Source organism: Sabethes cyaneus, chromosome 2, assembly GCF_943734655.1.
Source record: "Sabethes cyaneus chromosome 2, idSabCyanKW18_F2, whole genome shotgun sequence".
Taxonomy (NCBI): Eukaryota; Metazoa; Arthropoda; class Insecta; order Diptera; family Culicidae; genus Sabethes; species Sabethes cyaneus.
In genome coordinates this window covers 242,906,979-242,916,781 of record NC_071354.1, presented here as the reverse complement: position 1 = coordinate 242,916,781, position 9,803 = coordinate 242,906,979, and the positions used below count along the sequence as shown (strand labels likewise).

The window sequence follows — 9,803 nt, the reverse complement described above, 5'->3', positions numbered from 1 at the left end:
AACGAACGGCGCAAGACCGTCGTGTATAATGCTAGTGCGATAAGGAGATTTTTAAAATAATTGCATAGTTTGGACCAAAGGATCTCAGATTTACATAAAACAATATAAATGTGCTTGGTTTATAGCTGGTGGACTGTTTGGAAAAATCTAAATCGCCAATTTTCCCTGCGGGCGCTATGGACATTTTCTTGTTTTCTCGGATATAGCTTTTTTTAATAATTCCTCCCTCTTGGGACAAATAACATAGAATAAACATATTTTTTATGAAAATATAGCAAATTATCTTAGCAATGGAAAAGTAATATGTATCTGCTTTATCAATCAGAACAATTTGAAATGTCAAAAAATGACCTACCGGATCAATTGCAGGAACTTTAATACCCATATTGTTATATTTTATCTTAGATCCTCTCTAGTCCTTAAAGATTGACTCCAGGATGCCTAACCCGATCCATCTTGTTGTCTAAGGAAACTATACGGTATCAATTTCAAGACTGTCGGTACCTATATTACTGATATTCTTCCAATACGAGTGGTTGCCGGACACTCTTTCGAACTTGCGAATCTCGGGGAACTATGTATTGTTTGATAGCAAACTGATTCAATTTGTTTAAATTAGATAAATTCATGAATCCAATGCCACCAGTTTCATTCAAATCGGTTGAATATTGTTAAAGTTATATGCTATGGCGGTTTTACCCCGTTAGTGGGCGTGTTTCACCCCGCATGGAAAAAATACTCTATTTTTTGGACGTGTTTCCAAATCGCAATAAAAAATAGAAAATCATTACAGATATTTATGTTTTTATTTTTTATATGTAGGTAATAGATCAATTGTTCATTTAAAGCAGATAAATTAGAACTTGAGCTACAACTTTTTTTTATACATGTGGTTTTGCTTAGGCGGGCGGTCTTGCCCCGCTTACCCTTACCAATCGGTGAGGTTGTGCCAATCCAATCCATGCGTGACATGTTGAGCGTTCCGTTGCTGCAATCTATCATACGAAGCCGGGCCAAACTCCTTAACCTTGGCAGAGGGACGTTGCTGTAGTTCATCATGCATGAAATGCTTGGATAGCTTCGAAAACAATTGAAATGCTCTATTCAGCTATGAATTATTCAATTAGTTCGAATACAAACAATAACCTCGCTTCCTTAATCATTTTGTGTTTGTTTTGCGCGTCACTGGTGCCATTATTGTCCTTAATTTAACTTTATTTTACTGCAACTTCAATTCTAATTTTATTGAAATTTTTATTCATTTTCGATAAAATAGTTATAGGTTTCTGTTTTTTTTGGAGAGACAATTACCAACTACAATGTTAGTCTTGAAATAAAACCCGAATTAATCCACCTAGCGGCGTGACCTAGCCTTTCTACTGCCACAATAATCATTATTTACTTTCTCAGGAACATCTATAATTAACTTGACCATATTTTTATATGTCCATTCCGTATTCCTCAAAATCCTTATTTGCCAGTAAAATTCACAACGTATTGCGTAGAATAATTATATTTTCTTTCCTTGGGTGCGTAAATACTAAGCGTCATTTAGCTTCGTTACTGTTGTGCAAACTTTTTGTTTTGCGTATTCCGAAAAGTGTGGAAATTCTTTACAAAGAACGAGTTTCTGCTTTGGGCTAATATTATTCAATAAAAATATTGTTAAAATGGGTGAAGCCGACGATACAGCAAAAAAGGTCCAGGAGTACAAAGACAATCTAATCAAGAAAGCTGAAGAACTCATTATTAAAGGATTCCCTGAAAAAATTGTTAAGCTGAATGATTTGCTTTCAACTCCACAGTTTTCTGAGAGAAATTTCTCCGATGTCTACCAGGATCTCAACATTCCAGTGCCAGATCCAATTGATCTAAACAATGCCGATGCGGAGAAACCCGAATCTGACGAGCCAGCCGCAAAACGTCCTCGCGTTGATTTGTCTACGATTAGTGGCACAAAAGTAATGGCGTTGCCAAATGGCCGTGTTCAATGTAATACGCCAATCTGTGAGCTGATCGAAGTGGTTAAACCGGTTATCCGTTCCCTGGTTGAAGATTCTAATCTGCTCAAAATGTGGATCTCATTTATGATTCCTAAGATTGAAGATGGCAATAACTTTGGAGTTTCAATCCAGGAAGACACCTTGGCAGAAATACAGTCGGTTGAAACAGAAGCGGCTGCTTTCTTCGATCAAATTTCTAGATACTTTGTATCCCGAGCGAAGATAGTTTCTAAAGTTGCGAAATATCCACATATTGATGATTATCGTCGTGCCGTTCAGGAACTTGACGAAAAAGAATTTTTAAGTTTATGGCTAGTATTGAGCGGAGTAAGGAATCGTTATTGTTCATTGCATGACATTGTCATCAAAAATATGGAAAAATTGAAAAAGCCCAGATCATCCAATGCTGAAAGTTTGTATTAAATACGAATAACTAAAAAGGGTGTAACGGTCATTGACGAGATACGGTGAAGATTACATTTTTCCAGCTTTATTTTTTTAAACCTGAGTCACATGAGAACGACGGCACATAAACAACGCCTGCAAACAAAAAATTCCAACTTAATTATATAGCTTTACGATTGATTTGTTTAAATTTCCAGTGCCCCAGAACATCAATTCTTAAAAACAATCGATAGTTGCAAGAGATAGAAACTATTAATAGTTACAGCATTCATGTTAAATAAAGCAAGAATGTTGTATTATTGCCGCATACATACATACATACATACATACATACATACATACATACATACATACATACATACATACATACATGCATACATACATACATACATACATACATACATACATACATACATACATACATACATACATACATACATACATACATACATACATACATACATACATACATACATACATACATACATACATACATACATACATACATACATACATACATACATACATACATACATACATACATACATACATCACACACATTGAATACAATCAACATTTGATTGATACGTTTTGATTTCACACGTTTTAACGGTTTAATATACGGTGCTTAAGTGTTAAAGTTTGAATAACTTTTGAATGAACCGTCCGATTTTAAATAACTCGGTTTCGTTTGATAGATCTCAGCAGTAATTTTCAAATAATAATAAAATGTATGATGTTTTTCATTGAATTAATTCTTAAATGTTACAAAAATATGTTTTAAATACTATTTTTTCACATTTCTTTATGTAACTTTCAAACTACAAGTCCAATCATCATGAAATTTGGAAGTTAAGGGTTTATAAGGCTCCTCTTTCATATGCAATCAATTTTGTTCAAATCGGTTAAGGGACCTATGAGATAATGAAGTCCCATATTTTTCGTATTTTTATACATAACTTTTGAACTAAAAGTCCGATCAGTATGAAATTCAATAGCGACCAATGGGACACCTAGACCTTTCATTTGACACTAAGAACATTAAAATCGGTCCAGCCATCTCCGAGAAAAGTGAGTGAGATTAAAAGCGTTACATACACACACACACGCACACACACACACACACACATACATACACACACACAGAAAATGCTCAGTTTTCGAAACTGAGTCGAATGGTATATAACATTCGGCCCGCAGGACCTTCTTTCCATTTTCGGTTTTCCAAGTGATTTCTATACCTTTATACTATATATTTATATAGTAGAAAGGCAAAACGATAAAAACGCGACGGACGGAGCGTTCGGAAAAGAACGTATTGCCTAAGCGACTAGAGAAATGCAAATGATTTTATTGATTGTGTGGGATAAGAGTAGAGATACAATACGTAGTTGGTTTTCTCGATGATTACCGAGACTCTAGAGTCAGCTTTTCATCAAGAACGATTCCAACGTCTTTTACTTGTTCCACTCTATTTTAATAAAATATTCAGCATCTATTATGTATTTTAAATAAATCTACTTTTGTTCTAAGAAAATACCACACCACTGCACTGATTGCGTGCTATGTATACATTCATGGGTGAAAGTCGACGTGAAAAGTCTTTCCAGGCATCGTACCTATGCTACGTTTTTTTCAGTTCAACTATACAATCGCTACGCTATACTCTACCTACTAGCTTTTTGTCTTCTTTTCGGGGTAAGAAACCAGAAAATGGCATGCGAAGAGGGAAACAACATTAGCAACCTCGGGAGCACGTTGCTGCAGCTGCACTGCAATTACTCTGGGAGATAACAGCTCTACGTAGACGTATGTACGGTCGTGCTACGGGTGATATTTCACATCTCACCCACCCCGAAGTTTTCGCCGTTCCTTGCCGTATCGTTCATTCTTAGTTTTGGTATTTTTCACAGTACCTACTTTAGTTGGTTTCAATTGCTGCTTTTAGTTTGAAAGTAGTTTGATTTAGTTTTCGTAGATTTAGTGGCGAAATTTTATAAAAATAATCACGAGTACGTAAAACGAAACACTTGTACTGGAAAGAAACTCTTAATTATCGCAATTATCTTCATCCTCATCATCATCATCAACTGCCACCACCGAAACGAGCGTCAGTTTTTTTTCTGCTCAGGTATCAAGTTCGACAGGGAAAAGTCGCTCTTCAAAAGTTGGAAATATTCGGGAAGATAGTCTCCACTATAGGAGTGTGCAATTTAAATCACTCACCGAGCACAGGCGTTCCTACGGTGATTTCGGTTTGCTTTCCGATGTTTGATCATCCGATTTTTTTAGAGGTTAAAAGCTAAAGGCACCTTTCGGGCATAAATCGAATTTCGTTCTGTGGAAGCTTTTAAATTTTATTTAATGGGATAAAAGTTTTTCGTTAGTCGTTTGGGAAATACACAACCAGCGTTGTGAGACCTTGCTGTAGAAAAAACCGTCGTAGTTCTACCGTCTGTGTATTTGTCACTGAAGAAAGGGTTATAATTTGGTTTCAAAATTGAGAAAGAAGCAAAATTTAATTATATTTCAAATAAAATTTTAGTTTGAATGAAAGTTTAACCGACATTTGTGATACATTTGAAGGTTTACTGGTATTGCTAATTTCGTTGTGTACTCTAACATAACTGCTTTTTACACGGTTACACACCGCTTCATTCTGCCTAAACATGTGATTAGGTACAATTAGTCGCGTTTCTTTCAAAGATATTGTTCTTGATTGTATTTGAAGGAAATCTAAGTCGATTTTCGCTTCTTTTAGCCTCTATCTGCCTGGCAGTTTTGCATCACATCAGCGATTTCTTGCCATTTTTTATCATCTTCTGGGGAGCTTTTGTGTTTCTCTTGGTGGCATCTTTTTGTCATCATTAGTACATAGTCCTTTTTAATTTTTTCGCTTTTTTTGCCGTTTTTCAATGTCTTTTCAGCGTATTTTTCGCATTTTTCGTCGTTTTTTCAACGTCTTTTCATTTACTTGTCACCACTTTTTCGCCTTCTTTCCGCGGTGTTTTCGTCGCGCCTCTTCGTCGTATTTTTGTCAATTATTTACCTTTTTTGTCGTCTTTTCGACGCCGTTTCGCCATCTTTTCTTCCCTGTTTTCTTCCTATTCGTCGTATCGTCTTTTGTTATCTTCCCGTCGTGCTTTTGTCGCCTTTTAATAGTTTTTTTTGTTTTCTTTTCATTGTATTTTCGTCGTATGTTCCGCGTTTTTTTAAATCTATGTCTTTTATTAATTTTTGAAGTTTTCTTTCGGCGGTTTTTTACCGTTTTGTCGTCTCTTTTTATTTTGATTTGGCATCTTGTCGTCTTTTTGCCGTGTTTTCTTAATTTTTTAATACCTTTTTTATCGTCTTTTGTTATTGTTTAGCCGTTTTTCTTGTTTCCTTTTTGTTTTTTCGTCGCGTCATTCCCCTGTTGTTTTTTGTCGTCCTTTTATGGACTTTTTGCTATCTTTTCATCGTAATTTTGTCGTTTTTCTTATCTATATTTTTGGCATTTTTGTTGCATTTTCAGCAGCGTTTTCGTCCTAATTTTTTGATGCTGTTTCGGTGTCTATTCTTTGCTTTTTTGCCACTTTTACTCGTCCTATTCGTTGTCAAGCCAACAAAAATGTTGTTCTTTTATGGCCATTTCGCCGTCTTTTTTGCATGTTTTGTTTTATTTGAACGTTTCTTTGCCACGTTTGCTTTGTTTGCGTTTGTTTTTAACGGCTTTTCATCGTATTTTCATATTGAAAAAGTGGTTCAAAAGTTAAAATTTTTGAAGAAAGTTTTTTGTGGCTACTCTAATTCAGAAAGGGATACCCTAAGTGCAAAATAAAAAATTATGGATCTACATCTTTTCGAAAAGGAACAAACATAGCAAGTTTGAACAAAATCAGAGCACTTTTAACGTTGTCTCTATTAGCCTGCGATTTCAGTTGTGAGGTAAAACGAGGTAAAACGTTCCCTTGGACGGTACGTCAATAAAAAATTGACCATCGTTTGATCTACTGAACTAGTTGATCCCCACTGTGGAATGAGAGGGAGAACGGGACAAAAAGAGGGAAAAAGTGAAAATGTTGAAAACGGGTGTCCAACGAGGGAAAACGAGGCAAAAACGAGCAGACGGAGGGAAAAAGATGAATAACGGAAGAGAATAAGAAGAACGGAAGAGAGAAAGTGGACAGAAGAAGGAGAAAATGGAAAAAGCTGCAAATATGGGATAGAAAAGGAGGAAATGAAAGAAAGGAAATATGGTAGGAGAAAAATGGAGAAATATGAACAGAAAAAGGGGAAAAATGGGACAGAAAAAGAAAAAAAAAATCAAAATGGAACTCCAAAGGGATCGCGATAAACAAAAAAGAAAGAAAATCATAGCGTTATAATAGGAAGAGCCAAACGTATGAAACCGCCTACTTAGCTTTGAGGTACGATGCTGGTCTAACAAGCCAGTCGTCGCATGATCGAATCTCGGCTAGACGGTGCTTGCTTGATAGAGTCAGTAGGATCGTTACACTGGCCCCGTAATTTTCCTGTACTCTAAACAGCCGGCTGCGAAGTCTGTCGATAAAGAAGGGCAATGTCTAATGATGGTTTAAGCCCACGACTTTGCTATTTGAAACGTATGAAAACATAAATATGAAAAAAGACGAAAATCGGGACACAAAAATAGAAAAATGTCGAAACGGGACAGACAAAAATGCAAAAAACGGGTGAGTGGGAGTTGAAAATGGACCTAACGACGAGGAAAAATGGAATAGACCAATCACAATTCAGGAAAAGGGCGAAACTGAGAAAAAAAGAAACAGAAGAAAAGGAAACAACGAACAAAAAAGGAAAAACTAGTGAAAGAAAAAAGGTTTATTGAGACAAGAAAGGGTATGCGGAACTAAACAAAAACAGTATAAACCAAAAGGGAAAAGAAAACTAGCTAAAGAGAAAAAAGAAAACCGATAGAGGAAACCAGGAAAACGGGAAAAATTGGTCAAACGAGATGTAAAAGGAGAATGATGGGCCAAAAACGGGAAAATGAAAATGAAGTAAAAAGTGGTGAATGACCCTTTGGGTTAAAACCACTCAAAAAAAAGAAGTAAAACAGGAAGGTAAAAGGAAACCCTGGAGGAAAGAAAAAAAAGGGAGCCCAAGATAAAATGGCAGAGAAGATGAAAAAATGGGGCACCAAAAGCAGGAAAAGTAGAACAGACGAAGACGTAAAACGAGGAGATAAAAAGAGTTAAAAAAAGAGAAAAAAGCAAAGCTTTCCCAAGTAACAATTCTAAAGCCACTTGGTTTTGCTTGAAGGTTTTTTTTGCGGTATTAATCATTACCTCTGGTTTTATTGTGGTATTGAGCAATACCAAAAGGATACGAGTCTGAACACACTTATAGTTAGCTAGAAAACTATAATAAAACTTTAAATAAAGCAAATTTATTGTGGTTGCTTATATTACTACATTAAAACTTGTTGACTGCACCACTATAGACTTACCATAAGTGTGGCGTAGCAATACAAAATGACGCACGAATCAAAATTGATCTGATCGCGGTTACTTGTCAAATCGCCATAAATCTGTTAGTTTTATAGAGCTACTAGCTGACCCGACAAACTTCGTATTGCCACAAATTAACCTGTGTTGTACATAAATCATGAATCTCGGATGATCTTTGTCACTATCTCGAGTTTTGCAAGCCCCCCAGTGGGCGGCGCTTCCGACGGCGGGTCACCGGCAACACTCGCGACCGGCTCGTCCTGAATGATCTAGTGTTACTATAGATAGTTTTTGTGGTCTTGTTATTGATTAATGTTTTATGGAAGAGTCTCGAATTTCTCGAGTTGGATTAGTTTTTGAGTTTCGCAAAAATTTCTGTTTTATTTGTATGAGAGTCCATATCCCCCTACCACAGGGGTGAGAGGTCTCTAACTATCATAAAATAAATTCAAGACTCAAAAATCTCCTACATGCTAAATTTGGTTCCATTTGCTTGATTAGTACTCAAATTATAAGGAAATTTGTATTTCATTTGTATGGGAGCCCACCCTCTTAAAAGGGAAAGGGGTCGTAATACACCACAGAAAAAAAATTCTGCCATCTAAAACTCTCACATGCCAAATTTGGTTCCATTTGCTTGATTAGTTCTAAAGTTATGAGCAAATTTGTATTTCGTTTGAATGGGAGCCCCCCCCCCTCCTAAAAAGGTAAGAAGTCCTAATTCATAATGGGAAAAATGGTTGCCTCCAAAAACACCCACATGCCAAATATGGTTCCATTTGCTTGATTAGTTCTCGAATTATGAGGAAATTTGTATTTCATTTGTGTAGAAGCCCCCCCTTTTGAAGTGTGGAAGGATCCTAATTCACCGTAGAAAATATTTTTGCCTCCAAAAACCTCCACATGCCGAATTTGGTTCTATTTGCTTGATTAGTTCTCGAGTTATGGGGAAATTTGTATTTCATTTGTATTGGAGCCCCCCCTCCTAATGTGGGAAGAGGTCCTAATTCATCACAGAAAAAATTCTTGCCTCCAAAAACACCTACACTCCAAATTTGGTTCCATTTGCTGGATTAGTTCTCGAGTTATGAGGAAATTTGTATTTCGTTTGTATAGGACCCCCCTCCTAAAGTGGGGAGGGGTTCCAATTCATCATTGAACAAAAAATTGTCTCCAAAAACACACATATGCCAAATTTGGTTCAATTCGCTTGATTAGTTCTCGAGTTATGAGGAAATTTGTATTTCATTTGTACAGGAGCCCCTCCTCTTAAAGTGGGGAGGGGTCCTAATTCACCATAGAAAATTTTCTTGCTCTCGAAAGCCTTCACATGCCAAATTTGGTTGCATTTGCTTGATTAGTTCTCGAGTTATGAGGAAATTGGTATTTCATTTGTACAGGAGCCCCCCCCTCTTAAAGTGAGGAGGGGTCCTAATTCAACATAGAAAATTTTCTTGCCCTCGAAAACTTTCACATGCCAAATTTGGTTCCATTTGCTTGATTAGTTCTCGAGTTATGAGGAAATTTGTATGGAAACCCCCCCTCTTAAAGGGGAGAGGAGTTATAATTCGCCTTATAAAGAGGGGAGGGGACTCAAATTACCCTAGAATAAATTCTTGTCACCGGAAACACCCACATGCCAAATTTGGTTCTATTTGCTTGATAAGTTCTCGAGTTATGCAGTAATTTGTGTTTCATTTTAATGGGAGCCCCCCTCTTAGTGGGGGGAGGGGTCTCTAACCATCACTAAAACCTTTCCTGGCCCCAAAAACCTCTACATGCAAATTTTCACGCCGATTGGTTCAGTAGTTTTGGATTCTATAAGGAACACAGGACAGACAGACAGACAGACAGACAGACAGACAGACAGACAGACAGACAGAAATCCTTCTTTATAGGTATAGATTAAAACAGTAACACCCTG

The 9,803-nt window shown here is 36.6% G+C and overlaps 1 protein-coding gene across 1 annotated transcript; it reads left to right on the top strand.

Annotated features, from left to right (window-relative positions):
• The first annotated feature begins 1,585 nt into the window (after nt 1–1,585).
• Nucleotides 1,586–2,707, top strand: LOC128737254 (proteasome activator complex subunit 3-like). The gene has a single exon (XM_053831858.1). It carries the CDS (start codon nt 1,671–1,673, stop codon nt 2,424–2,426), a length of 756 nt encoding a protein of 251 aa, XP_053687833.1. The 5' UTR covers nt 1,586–1,670; the 3' UTR covers nt 2,427–2,707.
• The last annotated feature ends 7,096 nt before the right edge of the window (nt 2,708–9,803 follow it).

Coding starts and splice junctions, on each gene's coding strand:
- LOC128737254 (XM_053831858.1), top strand. CDS start 1,671: ATGGGTGAAGCCGACGATACAGCAAAAAAGGTCCAGGAGTACAAAGAC.